The sequence below is a fragment of the Suhomyces tanzawaensis genome (assembly GCF_001661415.1).
Source record: "Suhomyces tanzawaensis NRRL Y-17324 unplaced genomic scaffold CANTAscaffold_1, whole genome shotgun sequence".
Lineage (NCBI taxonomy): Eukaryota > Fungi > Ascomycota > Pichiomycetes > Serinales > Debaryomycetaceae > Suhomyces > Suhomyces tanzawaensis.
The window spans coordinates 905,640-921,331 of record NW_017963636.1 but is presented as its reverse complement, the minus strand read 5'-3'; the positions used below and the strand labels follow the sequence as shown (position 1 = coordinate 921,331).

The 15,692-nt window shown below is 42.9% G+C and overlaps 7 protein-coding genes across 7 annotated transcripts; 2 read left to right on the top strand and 5 right to left on the bottom strand.

Moving 5' to 3' along the window:
- Positions 1-1,169: 1,169 nt before the first annotated feature.
- CANTADRAFT_45837 (cleavage polyadenylation factor subunit) lies at positions 1,170-2,576 on the bottom strand (the record flags this gene model as incomplete). The annotated part of the gene is made up of 1 exon (XM_020209251.1): positions 1,170-2,576. The coding sequence occupies one exon, from the start codon at positions 2,574-2,576 to the stop codon at positions 1,170-1,172; it is 1,407 nt and encodes a 468-aa protein (XP_020066834.1).
- Positions 2,577-2,688: 112 nt separating this feature from the next.
- Positions 2,689-6,708, top strand: CANTADRAFT_24549 (uncharacterized protein). Its single transcript, XM_020207147.1, has one exon. It carries the CDS (start codon positions 2,701-2,703, stop codon positions 6,283-6,285), a length of 3,585 nt encoding a protein of 1,194 aa, XP_020066833.1. The 5' UTR covers positions 2,689-2,700; the 3' UTR covers positions 6,286-6,708.
- On the bottom strand, positions 6,451-7,566 carry CANTADRAFT_3789 (uncharacterized protein; the record flags this gene model as incomplete). The annotated part of the gene is made up of 1 exon (XM_020208735.1): positions 6,451-7,566. The coding sequence occupies one exon, from the start codon at positions 7,564-7,566 to the stop codon at positions 6,451-6,453; it is 1,116 nt and encodes a 371-aa protein (XP_020066832.1).
- Positions 7,567-7,787: 221 nt separating this feature from the next.
- TOA2 (transcription initiation factor IIA subunit gamma) lies at positions 7,788-8,171 on the top strand (the record flags this gene model as incomplete). The annotated part of the gene is made up of 1 exon (XM_020208943.1): positions 7,788-8,171. One exon carries the CDS (start codon positions 7,788-7,790, stop codon positions 8,169-8,171), a length of 384 nt encoding a protein of 127 aa, XP_020066831.1.
- Positions 8,172-8,354: 183 nt separating this feature from the next.
- HRT2 (putative methyltransferase) lies at positions 8,355-9,719 on the bottom strand (the record flags this gene model as incomplete). Its single annotated transcript, XM_020209185.1, has 1 exon — positions 8,355-9,719. The coding sequence occupies one exon, from the start codon at positions 9,717-9,719 to the stop codon at positions 8,355-8,357; it is 1,365 nt and encodes a 454-aa protein (XP_020066830.1).
- Positions 9,720-9,976: 257 nt separating this feature from the next.
- On the bottom strand, positions 9,977-10,255 carry NHP6A (high-mobility group nucleosome-binding protein; the record flags this gene model as incomplete). The annotated part of the gene is made up of 1 exon (XM_020211366.1): positions 9,977-10,255. The coding sequence occupies one exon, from the start codon at positions 10,253-10,255 to the stop codon at positions 9,977-9,979; it is 279 nt and encodes a 92-aa protein (XP_020066829.1).
- Positions 10,256-11,996: 1,741 nt separating this feature from the next.
- On the bottom strand, positions 11,997-14,171 carry CANTADRAFT_87674 (DNA damage-responsive RNA polymerase-degradation factor; the record flags this gene model as incomplete). The annotated part of the gene is made up of 1 exon (XM_020211365.1): positions 11,997-14,171. One exon carries the CDS (start codon positions 14,169-14,171, stop codon positions 11,997-11,999), a length of 2,175 nt encoding a protein of 724 aa, XP_020066828.1.
- Between the last annotated feature and the right edge of the window lie 1,521 nt (positions 14,172-15,692).

Genomic DNA, 15,692 nt, shown 5'->3' with positions numbered 1-15,692 from the left:
AAATTTCTCTTCTTTAAGATCAGACATATGCTTGTCTTTTTTTCAACTCATCTTTTATCATTGCATCCCAGATCGAAGTGATGCTAAAACCTTGAGTCGTATGACAGTAAACTGGTTGTTAGTATTGGCCTCAAGTTAAGAATTGATCAGAAAGGCATGAATGGTATTAAAAAGGTTTTGTCGTCAACGGGAATCCCGATTCTGACTCGTCATCTAGGAGATCATCATCTAATTCTCAGGTATACATACTGTCACCAAGCTGGCAAAGCTAACCAACATCTAGGGGCGGTATTCTGTACAGTTAGTACTGTTCATATGTGTATCGATCAGTTTAAGTGGGTTTCTGAGGCCCACAAATATGCGTTGTCACTCATATGAATTCAGTGCCCAGTGCAATAATTCCTCCTTTGATACATTAGTCAAAACATACCATTTCTAATAGTTAGTATTGTACAATTTAAAAGGTTTGCTGATAGTATTGTCAGAGGCGTATTGCAAAAACTTATCAATCATTGTTATCAGCCAGTAATTCCAGCTTTGTTTTTGTTAAATCATCATGTAATACTACCAGCTCTCAAAAGCTCCAAAATCACTTACGTTTCAAATGTATAAAATCCTTTCTATACATGACAAACCACTCACTTCAACCCCTGGTAAATTGTTAGTATTGAAGTCAAATCATTTCCGACAAGTAACAAGAGTCAGGTAGTAATAACGTTGTGATCATTCTGAATAGTCACAAACTCTAGTTTGAAATGTTTATTTGGTTCATCCTTCGATGTAATGTCGGCTTCAATGAATAAACATACTATTACCAGGGTTGTAAGTGCCCTTTTGCGTTTATAGAAAAGTGGATTTTGGGAAACTTAAGTAGTGCGGCCAGGAACGAAAAATTTTTGTGTCCGGGTAATCTTAGGGTTCGTGAGGTGGACAAGAGCGAGAAGCACGAATGAGCCTCGTTGAAGAACGAGTTGAGGGAATGGTACACATTGGTAGCTGGCCAGCATAAAAACCAAGGCTAGTATATCCACTATATACTCAGCTCCACGGCCACGGGCAAATTGCTACAGGCATATGTTGTAGTATTACGTAATATATTACTAATGGTATATGTACATAGTCGTTGGATACTGTCATTAGGATACTGGAATGTTAATGGGCACTGGTCTTCAGTTTGTCCCGTTGCTTTCCCCGTTTCCATTCTGTGGAGGCATTGGTACAGGTGGCATAAACATAGGGACCCCATTTGGGTAAGGAATGCCAGGCATCCCAGGCATTGGCATTCCAGGCATAAATGGAGCCATTCCTGGGGGTCCAAACATATCGGGCCTGATAGGCAAGTCAGTTCTTTGACGCTTGGAATCTGGATCATCCCCATCTTCTTCTGCGGCTCTCTTCAATGATGCTTCAGGGTCCTCAATACCCAACTCAGTTTGCTTTTGCTTTATGTATTCGTGTAACTCCTCCTCCAATTCCTGGTTGCTGATGAACGAATCAATGTAGATATCTTCTTTTCCGCAATTTGGACAATGGAAATCATTTTCAATCAACGTTTGTTCCAATTCCGCCTGGTTGTAGTTGAAATTTGTAAGTTTACGAAGGCTTGCTTTATCACGACAACAAGGAGTCATGACAATTGGAGACTTCAAAAGGTGTCTAGTGCTCGATAATGGGTTTAAAAATTCAAGACGGTTTTCCCCCACTGCACACTCGACTATCTTTTGTTCAAACTCTTGCTTTGCCTTCAATGCAGCGTTTTGTTGTTTTTCTTGATAAGAAAGCCATGTCTTCGAATCGGCCATAGCAATGGCGTAACCACCGTCCTCAGTAACAAGAATGGCATTACCATCTTTATCAACCATGTCACCATTCTCATTAGTAGTAAGACCTTCGGTTTCCACTCTTCTGTCGAGTTCTTCCTTCGAGATGGTCTTCAAGTAGGACTTAGGAATACCCGTGGTTCTCAATATCTTCTTACCTTCGAACGTAGGATCGGTGTTAGTTGAACAATTCTTAATCCAATGGTCTTTCTTACCGCATCTGTAACAGATATAGCCTGGTGGGGGCAAATCTTCTGCTTTAGCCTGTCCTGGCTTGTTGTACACCATTTTATGCGTGGCCAATTCATCTTGTGCTTGGGCCCACACGTTGTCCTGACTTTCGAACATCATCTTGATTCTATCCTCCTCTGACATGTTTTCATCCAATGGTGCCTGCTCTGTCCGTACTGCTTGTGAACCTGCTGATGCTGTGGCATTATTAATCACTTTTCTATTCACTCTTGGCTTACCACTGATATAACGAGAAGCATTGCCAAAACGACCTCCTTTGAAGTTACATGGCGATCTCTTGGCCAACACAAATGAAGATCTCGGTATCACATCCTGGTCTAGCTCATATTCAAGGTCTGGCTGTTCTGAATGAAACAAACGAAGTATGAAGTCATTACCAGCACCAAGCTGATTTTGCAAAATGATTTCACGTTTTAAGTCAAACACGTTGATGGCAGTACCATCGAAGTGAATGACTGACTTGTTCTTTTGATGCAAGAACTTGTAGTATACGACAGATGACATTGTTGGTGTACAGATGTAGGAGTCTCGCTAGTGATATTGTAGCTATAGAAATTTGGCACGTGACTGTATTTTGAGAAAAACTTCACATAAACCAAAACAAGCTAAGGCTCCCAGTCAATCGACAATGGACGTTTCGTATTCTAGTTCGAGTCTCCAAGGGTATAAACTGCACTTGTACTCGAGAGAGGTCACATTACCTCTCAAGTACTCGCCAGTTCCCAAAGCGGCGACTCCAAATGATCTATTCCATCGGAAATTGGCCACGAGTGGTGATGTGATAGAACTAGACAATTCACTCATCAATGCGGTGGCATACGAAGTATTAGGGGATTTGAGAACCGTCACAATCACACCCATCAATACCGGCCCAAATAATTTATCATTGAACTTCCAAAGTTTGAAATTCCTCTTGCCTCATCCTTTGATCTCAACTAGTTGCATCAATGTTCAGTATGACAAAGATAATGGAGATGAAGGTGCCATTATTATAGATATCATTGACACCGATCACTTATTCATCACATTCAAAATCGAATTATCCGACTTTATCAAAACCAAGTCTAATAGATTGACAATCAGCAATTTCAGTCAATGGGGTAACATATCTGTCCCTTACTCGTTTGAATTGAGATCCTCGCCATATTTGTTGAAAAGCTTGGACTCCCTAAACTTGGTTGTATCTTTGAAGGATGGAGGCTTATTGCATTTCCAAAGATCTACAGTGCTCAGCGACTTCGATGTATTCAATTTCAATGAAGCACCTGCATTGTTGCCATTAAACTTCATCAGTGGACTTTTCAAGAAAAATGCTCAACTGGAAGTTGTATTAGAAGGCATTTCATCGAACTCGGTTGTGGATGCCATTGCTTTGGGAAAGGACAATTTTGTTACCCTCTCGGTAAGTAAGGTCCTTAAAGTTTGGAGTTTGAAAGATCATATTCCGGTTCTGAATCCAATTTTCATAAATCAGAAGATTGATACTGAATCGTGGTTGACAACCGTTCCAACTAGGCATTTGCTGATCTACACGGATGGAGCCAAGGAGTATTTGACTTTACATGTTAGCATCAACTCTACAGACTCAAACTTGGACAAAAGTGGATTTCAATTTAAAACTTGGGAAGTTTTGGATTCAACTAGCCTTTCAGAGATTTCTAGTCTTAGCTTTGAACCCGAGTTGCCCAACATTTTATTGGTCACATTGAGTAGTTCTAAGCAAGAAGCTGATTTCAGAAATAGATTGTGGTTCATTCAAGATTATCGGACTCAAAACCATGGGGATTTCGTCAAGTATCATATCTTATGGAAATCCAATACCTCATCGGTCTTGGTGGTTTACGCTTGCAACATTCAAACTGGTGCAGTCGTATCAATCAACTGGTCACATATAAACAATCATGAACTTGTGGAAACTGCTCCCCATCAGGAAATATCACATTACGCTAACGACATATTGAATTGTGGAAAGTATGACGATTTAATTGTCAGAACTTCCTTGAACGTCCTTAGAGAAAATTTGGGAGCTGAAAGTATTGGCAGTAAACCAATAAGAACTGAAATAGATGAAACCCTTCTGATTTGGACCAATTCTTTTGGTGACTCCGTGGGGCAAGATCCCGAACTCTCCACGATGGTAGACTATTCAATAAGTGAATTAGACCCATCCAGTAATGGTGATTCGAGCAAATCTTTTTGGTTCAAACTTTATTCACTTTGTGCAGAGTATAAGAAGTTGAGCGAAGAGACATTGGCTATTGGTATATTGTCACAAGCTTCATTGCTTTTGTCTTTGGAATCAAATGGGTTGGGGATATTCAGACCATCTCATTTCTACGAATCTTTCTTGTACAAGAAGAGAAACTCTCCTGAAGGGAAATTAGCAGGAATATTGTCTAGATTCCCAAGTCTACTTTCTACAAAGTCTAACCAAAAGCTTTATAAATTTATCAAACAGAGTGTCAGCTTGACTACAGAACAAACAAACGATATTTTTGATACATACTTAAGACCCAAAATCCCAAATGAAATTATCGAAGAAATATTGTTGGAGGTCGAGTCCATCCCAATGGATGTCATTAATTCTCTCATCGACTCTTTAAACGAATTTGAGATGATTGATATTGATAGAATGGATGATGGACTGGAACTTGGCTCCCTTAACAAGCTCAACACAATAGAGACTTTTAGAGAGATCAAGGGTGCTCATGAAAACTTGCTTTTTAATTTACTCATTTTGATCCTTCTTTGTGAAGGCGAAGATCAAACCACTTTTCTCATCAATAAGATTCTTACAAAGTTGAATGCTTACGATGTTCTTGAATTGATAATTGATACAAGTTTCAAGTCTCTAGAGGTAACATCTCCCATCGAAAATTCTGGACTCAGTAATGTTGAGAATTCTCTCTTTTGGTCCAGTATTGTTTCCAGGCATCACAGTCTAAAGGATTTAATTGTCAAGTCAAGACTCAATGAAGCATTCGATTATTTGCATGGGAGAGTGCTCTCAAATTATGATAACTTTATTACTGATGTTGCAATTGAGTTGATTGATCGAAACGAGGGAAGTTTTATAAGAAAGAAGTTTTTCGACAAATTGAATGTTTCTAGAAGCATTGACAAATTCTTGATTGGATTGGTCTACTTAATTGACAACGAGGCAAAGTATTTCTTTGAAGCTTTTGAAGAATACAACATATTAGATCAGAGAGATCAGATTGACAAAATCAGAAATGAGTTAAGCAGCAATGAACCAATTAAAAATTTCTTGGATTCAATTTTTGATGAAAATTTAAGTGGAGATTTAAGAAAAGCACAATACTATCACTCTTTGTCAGAACTTGCTAAATTGCAAGCTAGCACAGCTCAAAAATCCAGGCATTCCTTAATTCTCACGGATGACAAAGCAGCCTTAACAATTGTTGATGATTCGAACTCTGTTGTTCCAACCAAGACTACATCTGCTTTCTTGGACGTTGAAGTAAGCTTCAATCAGACTGCATTAAAATTCGAACAAAAGGCGATTGAAATTTTGAAAAGCACTGAAGCTACTGATTCCACTACCAGCTTGATCACTCAATACTACTTAAATGTCTTTGAATTAGCCATGGCTTTGACTGATTATGATCTCATTTATGAATCTTTACTAAACTTGGACACCTCATATAATGATTCAGATTCTTACAAGGAACTTTTCACCAGATTCCTCAAGAAGTTAATTTTCAATCATTCTATTGCTATCATTTTCCCTCCAAACAAGAACACCTTATACCAAAAGAAGTATATTTTGATTGACAGCGTTCTATTACAGTTGGCTAATGATGAGCTTGCATTATCCAAATCTTTAAGATACTATGAGTACCTTTATTCATGGAGATTGTTTGGAGCATCCAATGAGCTTGGCTCAGATCAATTGGCTGACAAGAGAGGTGCCATCGAAGCATTGTACTTATTCATCACTAGATTCAGATTCGAACACTCACATTTGTTGCAATCAGAACCAAGCACCGATGATGTTAAGCAATACAAATTGAAAATCCTTGAGTTGTACATGATCATATTGAACTGTTTGAGAAGTTTCAAGGATGACGAAGATAAGTGGATCTTGAAGTCCAAGGACAGTAATCACTTGAAGATCATTCGTTTGGACGAGTTGAAGATTGAATACTATGACTGGTTGAAGGAGTTGGAAGGAGACTTAAGAGAGGACTAGTCCTAGTAAGTAATGTACATTAGCTTTCTGTAATAGATAATTGAACTATATAACGATGCGAATAACGAATATTATTCAAAAGTCATTATACACCTTAGTCTGGCGTGATGAAATCATTTTAAATGCCCTATCTTTCGTAGTGAATAATTTATTGTGGACGATAGCTCAACCAATGTTAGCCTTCATGTTTCCTGCTCCCTTCGGATTCTCGTCTTTCCAATCGTCCCAGTGCCTCTTCTCCAATTCATCTTCACTATCATCCGTGTCACTTTCATTAGTATCCTTCACTTCTTCCTTCATCATCTTACCATTGGCCAATTCATAGTCAAGGTACTCCTCGACAGTCATCGAAGGTAGAACTTGACCTGTTCCGAATACCTTTTCCTTTAATTGTTGTCTATTGCTGGTAATGGTAAAAGGTCTTAAAATCTTCCCTTGTTTGGAGAGAAGATCTGACACACTCGTCTTATTGAAAGGCAATTCTTCTAGCCTTGGGGTATAACCATAGTCGTTTTCTGCTGAAATATCCTTTGCCCTTGCATCATTGGGTAATTCTTGAATTTTCTTTAATTTCGGCCTATTCGCTATCACTTGAATTTCCATAGTGATTGTCTCAAGGGTGTTGAACGAATCAATTGAGAACAATCGAAGCTGATCGACAAAAATTTGCCCAATTATTTCTTCATCAAACCTGTCAAAAATTGATTCTTCATTTTCTTCTTCTTCTGACTTGGAATAGTGTTCATCCAAAATAGATAATTTGTTGTTCAATTCCTTTTCAAGCTTGTAGTTTTCGATTTTATCTTGTCTTTTCTGGGCAGGGTTATTGGAGTAAGACACAATCTCATCTAATGAAGGATTAGCGAAATGCTTGAAGGTGTCGAGTCTTGCACCCTGGCTTTTGGAGAGAATTCCATAGTTCTGTAAATCGATTAAGTAGTGAAGAAGCAATGATTTTGCCTGTTTTAAGTTATACACTTTGGCATCCAATGGGTCCTTCTGTTTGTCTTCAGATTCTGTGGAATTAATAAGTAAACTGGCCAAGTAATAGGAAGTGTTCAAGAACGGGATATAGTTGGTGTTGACCTCTTTCAAACTCTCATTGTCACTGAACAAATGGAGATCATCGACTATACTCTTGATGAGGGTGAACTCCCGGATCAATTGGTGCAAATTTTGTTGGAACAGCGGGGAATCCCGGCGCTCTCCAGAATTCTTCTGGTCTCTGAATTGCTTGATAGCATGTCTGTATCGTTGAGAGATGGTGAGATCTTGTGACATGGCTAATGTGGTGGCCAACTGGAAAACCATCAGAATTCCAATAGGGTAGTGTGCATATCTGGTCACGTGATTTGCCGCTGAACAAAACCATTTCTCTTCCCAAAGGATGACACATCGACTTACTGGCTTCAACAGTAATCATTCAAAGGAATCCCTCTGCCTGAACCCCCTACCAGGTGTGAAAACTCTACCAGTCAACCTGTCCATTCTGAATACCCGCAATGAGTACTCCAGCATATTACGAACTTTATCGTAGATCCACTATTGGGATCGCATTGACAGATGCTTTGGACACATTGATATCGGATCAGAAGATCCAGCCTCAGCTTGCCATGACTATATTGAATAACTTCGACCGTATAATCTCGGACAACTTGAAATCGGAGGCAGGCACTGCCAAGAGTAGATTAACGTTCAAGGGAGATTTGAACACCTACCGGTTCTGTGATGATGTCTGGACCTTCATCATTAAGAACGTTATGATCAAGATGAGTGATGTCAGCGCTGGCGAAGGAACAAGCTCTTCGAGTACTGTTGAAAGTGAAGTTACGGTGGATAAGTTCAAGATTGTTGCTTGTAACGCTAGAAGAGCGGCTGACATGTAAAATGAGAACTACGGTTGACTAAAATTCATACCATTGACTCAAAAGATTTGCTTTGATGGTATGTGACGAGAATCAAAAGAATCATTAACCCAAGAAATACGTTTTAATGGTATGTAACGATCTAATTAAAAGATATCACTAATGTAGAACAATAGTGCGGTGCTAGACAGATTGGCCACTTACTTAATTTCTACCGTTAGAAAATGAAATAACTGCCCACTTTCCGGAAGAGCTCCAGAATTCACCAACCTCATTACCCATGCTCTTGTACTTCTCTATCAACTTTTCGTTAGTACCCTCGGGTAATCCAACCACCACATCGGCCTTACATGTTCTCAAACTCAACACTGGAAGCTTGGAGGTGGCCAATTGTTGAATGGCGTTCTTGAAAGGGTGTGTCTTTTCCCATTGCAAATCGCCAGTCAACTTCCTATAATTCAAGTCACCCTTGAAGATAATTAAATCTGAGTTGAGTAAATTCTCGTACAAATCCTTGATGGTTGGGATTTCCCAGAAGTTGAGGTTCAAGGTCCAGAAAGGATGGGATTCAACCACGATTTGGTTTGACTTGCGATATTGAACCAATTTGGAGTGAAGGAACTTGATGGCCTGGGAGTCTTTGTCGTTGGCATGGATTTCTTGGTAGAAGTCCTTCGAATCCAATTGCTCAAGCAAGTTTTCAAAGTCCTTTGGCATGGTGTCACTCACGAACCATGGGATCTCCTTGCAGTGGATATGCACCTCGTGGACCAATTTGGAATCAAGCACGAAGAGAGCCAAGTTGAGATCGGCAAACAATTCGAATCCAGAATTGTCGAGAATAATATCAATTCTTCTGTTGCCCTTTTTGGACACCAACTGGTCCCATGCCTGAGGCAAGTCGTTGACTAAGATATTTTCTTCGTTCTTCTTTCTGACAGCAGCACCTTGAACTGACTTGATATCCTCGAGGGTGACGTTACCTGCCAAAAGGGACAAATCAGTGGCATTTCCCCAGAGAGAAATATCTATGAATTCGTGGAACAACAATTTGAGGGCCTCGTCATCAGCATCCTGTAATTGGCCCTCTAACGCTTCATAACGCTTGCAGAGTTCAAGCACACCATGTTCAGACTGCTTGAAGGTGGAATCCTTCAAGTATTCGAAAATATCAAAGGTGTGCCAGAACTTCTCTTTCGAAGAAATGAACAAGTTGTTGATAGCGTGGTAGATGTAGCATTCCAAGTAAAGCCATGGGCCCGTTTGCCAGGTGACCTTCTTCTGTTGGTTGAATTGGTCGAGGGCGTGGTTGTACACCTTCAAATCGGCGTTGAGGGCGATTTCCGACTCTTCAAAGGGTCTGACCACCGAATCGTTCTTCAATGACTGGAGGATATGTTGCAAGCCCTCGAGAATCACGTCTCCCGATTGCTTGAGGTTGGCATTGCTGGCAATAGCGGTGGTGACATCCTTAAGGCCACCTTCCAAAATGAGAGGCCATCTCTTGTGGACGGTGGAGTAAGCAAAGGACTTCTTGTCGTCGTTGTAGTATGGCAATGGCAAAGACATCGTCGATGAAGAGCCAGATAGTGGTGGTTGGAGACCGGTTTACGTAAGCGGGAGAGGTGAGGGTGGCCAGGAGGAGTCCGCAGCACGTGCCGGCATACAATCAGTCTAGATAGATGAACAATATATTCTTATATATGGTACAACAAAGTTATAACTAATAAAACACGGGCTAGATAGCAATATGAAATAAAAAGGACAAAAATAATACAGAGTCTTTCTCCACACAGAGGATATCTCGTCAACGTCAACATTTAAGTTTAATTGCCATTTCTCTTGACATATTCGGCCTTTTCTTTCTCGTATCTCTTCTTGTCAGCATCAGCCTTGGTTTCGTAAGGAACCTTTTCGTCGGCAGTCAACTTCTTCCATCTTTCACCCAACAACTTACCGACTTGGCCAAAGGAGACACCTGGGTTCTCGGCTCTGACAATGTCTCTGGTTTCATTGGCAAAGAACATGTAAGCAGAGAGGGATCTCTTTGGGGCATCTGGGTCCTTCTTCTTTCTGGTGGTCTTTCTCTTTTCGGTGGTAGACATCTTGGTTGTTAGTATAAAACGAGCAAAAACAGGCAGGCCTGCAATTATATAGCTGGCGCCGCCATCAACGTAAACAAACGCGTAATTTGAGGCGATCGCGCCGGGCATGGCAAGCTCCCCAGCCAGTGCGGGTTTGGGTGGGCGCATGGGCAATCGTGTGCGCACCCCAATTCCATTTGGGGTGGATCCTGCACACAGTCCGGGCATCTTCCACGGTGCGCTTGCCCTTGCGTGCAATTTGGTGGTGGTGATGATTTTTCGTATACCCAGGCATATCCCCCCCAAATTGATTTTCCATCAATTCACCTGGGAGTGGCCTCTGGGGGGTTCACCACCTCCGCCTGTCATTGGCGCCACCATGTGTCCTCGGCGCGGCCCCATGCCACCCCCCAGCCGTGGCGCGAACCTTGGCTGGGTTTTTGCAGCACACCACCAGCCCAACTTCAATCGGTGCTGGCGTCTCCCAACAGGCCCCTGGGGGCATCAACAGCCTGTCACAAGGGTGTAGGCACCTATGACATGGTGGGAGTGTGTCCTGGCGATGGTGGCTAGTGGCTGGGTCGGGGGTGCCATACTTGGTGCAATCTCACTGTGCGTCACTCCAATACTGATAACATACTATAGGGAAAATTTATATGTGGTCTGGTAGTTAAGAATTAACTAAGAAAAGAGGATTTAGTGTGCCCAGCGTTAGTACAATATATATAGATAATTGAGCGGGCCGCGCACTTGCTGTACTGACAATTGTTAGTGCCTCGATTTACCCGCGCGCTCGCCTCTTATGCGGGGCTCCCGTGAACAAATTTACCAACAGCACCACTACCCCACTGGGGAAGCTGCCACAACTAGACCATATTGGAGGACATAATGGACTAATTGGGGGTGGGGGGTACTGCTGGCACATCTCGGCTGCTCTGGTACTTTTTCTGATCCCCATTAAGAGGCATAGTAGTGAGAGTAGCCGGTTGGTGCCATACTGATCTTAGATAGGGGTTGGAGAATATGCCAGGATGTGCGATTTTGTAGAATTTCAACACATTTGCAACTTTTCCAAAAGAGTAAAAGAAATCAGTAGGGAAAAGTGGGAGAGCCAACACAGTTATAACAGTCCAACGGTAGAGATTACCAGGCACGAGCCGATTGTTTTGAAGTCTTGTTGGCGAGAGGAGAATTTCCGGACTGCATATACCGCCCAGACCAACTTGGATCAGTCCGATTATCTGATCGAATTATAAGAGTTGACTTGTTTAGATACTGTAAAATTTGGGACTAGAGAATTGATCCATCTCTATCTACTCACTGAGCTATTCCTGCTTTGTGGTCCATTGGCTATTTCTCCCACCGTGTCACTGCGCTGATGTAGCCCCTCCCCATTCATTTGTTCGCTTTCCCTCCGCAGTTCGAACAGACGCATGAAATATCAAAGATAAGCCGTTTGAACATAACATATCAAAATGATGAGAAAATCGTGTGTTTCCTATTGCAATAGTTATGTATTTCGATTTGCAATATCCTTCCCAAAAAGGACCGGTGATTGTTGGTGAATAAAACTCGTGCCATCCAACTGAAGAACACGCAAACTTGGATTAAATTAGTGGTACTACTGTTGCGGAATTACAATTGAAGTAATTCATTCAGTATTCGTTGTTGGTAGCTACAATCCCAAAAGTACAGCACCACCTACGTATCTACGCTATGACTACTCAAACATAATTATTACCAGTACACTAGTTTATACAGACTAATACCATCCACGGTATTGGGCGTTATCTTGGTAACCGTATTGTGGGTACTGTTGATAAGCACCGTATTGCATAGGTTGGATAACTGGGTTCTGTGGGGCTTGTTGGCCAGCTTGACCAGTCAGACCATTTCTGGAATCGGCAGAGGCATCACCTTGACCGTTAGAAGCTCCTTGGTTGGCAGAGCCAGAAGCACCAGCTTGGCTAGAGCCGGATTGTCCTTGCTGCTGTTGCTGTTGCTGTTGCTGTTGTGGTTGAGGTGGGTACGAGTAACCAGGATATCTATTGTTGAATTGGTTTGGTTGACCGTAGTACTGAGATGGAGCGTTTCCACCAGCAAAGCCACCGTTGGCACCAGCAGTAGCAGAGCTACCAGAAACCTGGTTGGATTGACCAGAGGTAGCAGAAGCACCAGTTTGAGCACCGTTAAGAGATCCACTGATTGGAGAAGCAACGTTGGCGAAGGTGTTTTGAGCACCTCCTAAACCACCGGCTCCAGTACCGTAGAATGGGGTGGAGTAGTAGTTGTAGTAGTATGGGTAACCAAAGTGAGCAGGCATTTGTTGTTGCAAGTTGTTTGGGTTCACAATTGGAGACTGGGTGGAGTCTTGGCTAGCACCAGAGGATGCTGGGGCTGGCTGAGAAGCACCATATTGACCATAGGCAGTGTTAGCGTGAGAAGCAGCTGGGGAAGCAATGCCACCGAGAGCAGCGGCTTGGTTGCCGTAAGAGCTGTAGTCAATACCAGGGTATCCACCAAATTGAACACCTGGTAAGGATTGAGCAGCTTGTTGTGGGTACTGTTGCTGTTGGTATTGATTGTAGTAGTCGTATTGTTGTTGAGCTTGTTGGGCTTGTTGACCTTGTTGACCTTGTTGACCTTGTTGACCTTGTTGACCTTGTTGAGCCTGTTGACCTTGTTGGTTTGCTTGCTTGTTGTTGTATTGTTGGTTGTAAGAATTTTGGTTGTAACGGTTGTTTTGTTGTTGTTGTTGTTGCTGTTGTTGTTGGTTACCGTACAATCCGTAACGTTGGGATTGCTGAGATTGCGATTGAGAAGCTTGGGCATCAACTGATTGAGAAATTTCTTCCTTTGGTTCCGATTGAGCTTGAACTTCTTGCTCTTCTTCACCCAAAGACAAAGAACCGAAAGAGACACCGATAGAGTTGACTTGTTGGGAACCAGCTGGTAAAACCACTTGTGGTTGGATTTCAGCTGCAGGAGCAGAAACTGGTTCGGCGGTGACGGACTCGTAGGCGACGGTTTCGGCAGCTGGAGCACCAGTAGATTCTTGGTTGGTAGCAGATTCGACGGTTTCTTCGACTGAGACAGGTTCTTCAGCAACCACAGGCACATTCTCTTGTTCAACAGGGGCAGCAGCCTTAGGCTTTGGAGCTGGCTTGGCAGATTGAGCAATGGCAGACACCCAGGAGCCTTGCTGTGGTTGAGGAACGGTGGCTTGCTTTAATGGGGCCTTTTCGGAGGTGGTTTGTTGAGGAGCAGGTTCTTCCTTTTCGGATGGGGTAGCTTCATTATGGTCTTGGTCGTTAACATCGTCATTTGGTTGTGGTTCAGATTGAGGTTGTATTTCATGCTTTTCTTCAACAGCCTTTGGTTGAGGTACGTTTTCAGACAAAGCAGCAGCCCAACTGTTGGCGGGAACAGCCGGAGGAGCATTGGCAGCAGCCGCGGTGGCAGCAGTAAGAGCACCGGTGGCGGTTGATGATGGCAAACCAGTCGATGGATTAGCTGATTGGGAGTTGTCCGATTTCTTCTTATATGGGGTACCCGAGAATTGCTTCTTGTAGGTGCCCTTGGCGCTGGAATCGTGCTTGCCCGCTCTAGACTTTTTTATGTTGGACGTGGATGTCGATGATGCTATGTTGTTGTTTGTGTGGTGTGAAGAAGAGTTGCCGCTGGCGGAAGTGTCATCCTGTGAATCTTTTTCCTTCTTTTTCTTGTCCTTCTTGATGGGTTCCCACTTGGAGACCTTATTATTGACAATCAAGTCCAACACGACTTCCAAGTCGTTGTTGTGTTCTGATAACAAGCTCTGCAATTCTTCCACTTCCCAGTCCGGGAACATTTCTGCCAAACTGGTCAACTCGACCGTTGTGCTATTTGTGGATTTCTTCTGATGACTCTTGTATGGTTTTCGTTGTTGTGTCGACATTTTTATGATTCAATCTATGTTAACTTGTGCTAGTTTTACTAGTGCACGTCACTTGGCGCCTCTCTCTAACTATACTCAAGATATGATTATGGTGTATGAAATTCGGTGGCCGTTTTTTTTTGCGTAGGGCGTAGGGGCTGGTGATCGAAGGTCGTCGAAGCTTGGTGCGCGCACTACCCGGTCGTTTCTGGAGGGTCAGGATTCTTGTTAGAGGTGGCTACGGGGGCGATATTGGACGATTTCTGGCAGACCGTATTACTGGCCAGTGGCCAGCCAGTGACTAGCGACTTTGGGCGGTGGCAACGGCCCTGGCCCATTTGCCACTGGCGAAATGGACGGGACCACCTCGAATGACCAGCCAGTGGAGTGAAATTTGCCCACAGTGCGCAAGCAAGGAATTTTTCACCCACCAGAGCCCGTTGGTGGGGGATGGTAGCGCATACTGGGTTCCTTTGGGGGACGGGAGCCATCCAGGCAAAGTCGCAGCCAAAGTGGCAGGCTCCCCTTTAAATCATAAGGTTGCTCTGCTTGGTGTGGGGGACTAACAGGGCCATTTTCTGGATGGATTGCCACCAATAGCGCTTCCGTTTTGGGGAATATCTGTGGGCGCGACTTACAATAGCGGGGCCAGAATGGGAAGATTGGCACCAGCCGTGGCGAAAAGGGGCAAGTTCCCTGGAGAACAGTGTCACCAAACCGGGTGGTGCGAGTGGAACTGTGCCCATCGGTACAGTCAAAACTAGCCAGTTTCGGTATCGTAGTCTAGATCCTTCCAGATCTGGTATTGTCTACAATAGGCAGCCACACTGGAGTCTTGCGATCGTACCACCAATTAGGAAATGATATTGCCTGCAACTAAGCTTCTTTCCCCTAGAAGTATTTTTATGCAGACCACTAAAATACCCGTCACACGTCCTAAAGATCCCTGCCAGGGTAGGCTCCCTAGATTGGCAATGTGGGTAAGATACCACCCCCAACGGGGTAATATGTGTCAAGGGTATTTCCCAAACCATCACCAATCGTTTTTCGCTTGCTGTCAATTTACCTGTTCAGTAGCTCAACTGTCGGTCTTTCCTGATTCAACAATACCCTGTTAGTCAATTTAATCCTAGTTGCAACTCATCGAAGCAACCTTAATGCTAAAATCACTGCATTCAGCAAAGTGCACTTACTGTTTGCAATAACGGGTCAGCTCTCATCGAGAATAACATGACCTGCGACCTAATATGGTGATGATACGCATTCTTTTGCAAACACTTCTTCCAATATGGAAACCTCTTTCTACCTGTACTTGGTAACTTGAATAGTTCGTTTCAACCGTATGGGGAAATAGCAAAGGTCTGATTGCAAAAATGGCAACTTTGTAATTTGTTTTCTCAAATAGTCAAGGGAGGTATTACTGTACTGGTAGGTATTCTCATACAGTTTACCCGACCCAGTAACGCTAGCCACTCAACCAAGATAGCTCTCTGTAAAAGGAAAACCTACAATTAAACCAATAATGGAATCATTTCACGTTAC

Coding starts and splice junctions, on each gene's coding strand:
- CANTADRAFT_24549 (XM_020207147.1), top strand. CDS start 2,701: ATGGACGTTTCGTATTCTAGTTCGAGTCTCCAAGGGTATAAACTGCAC.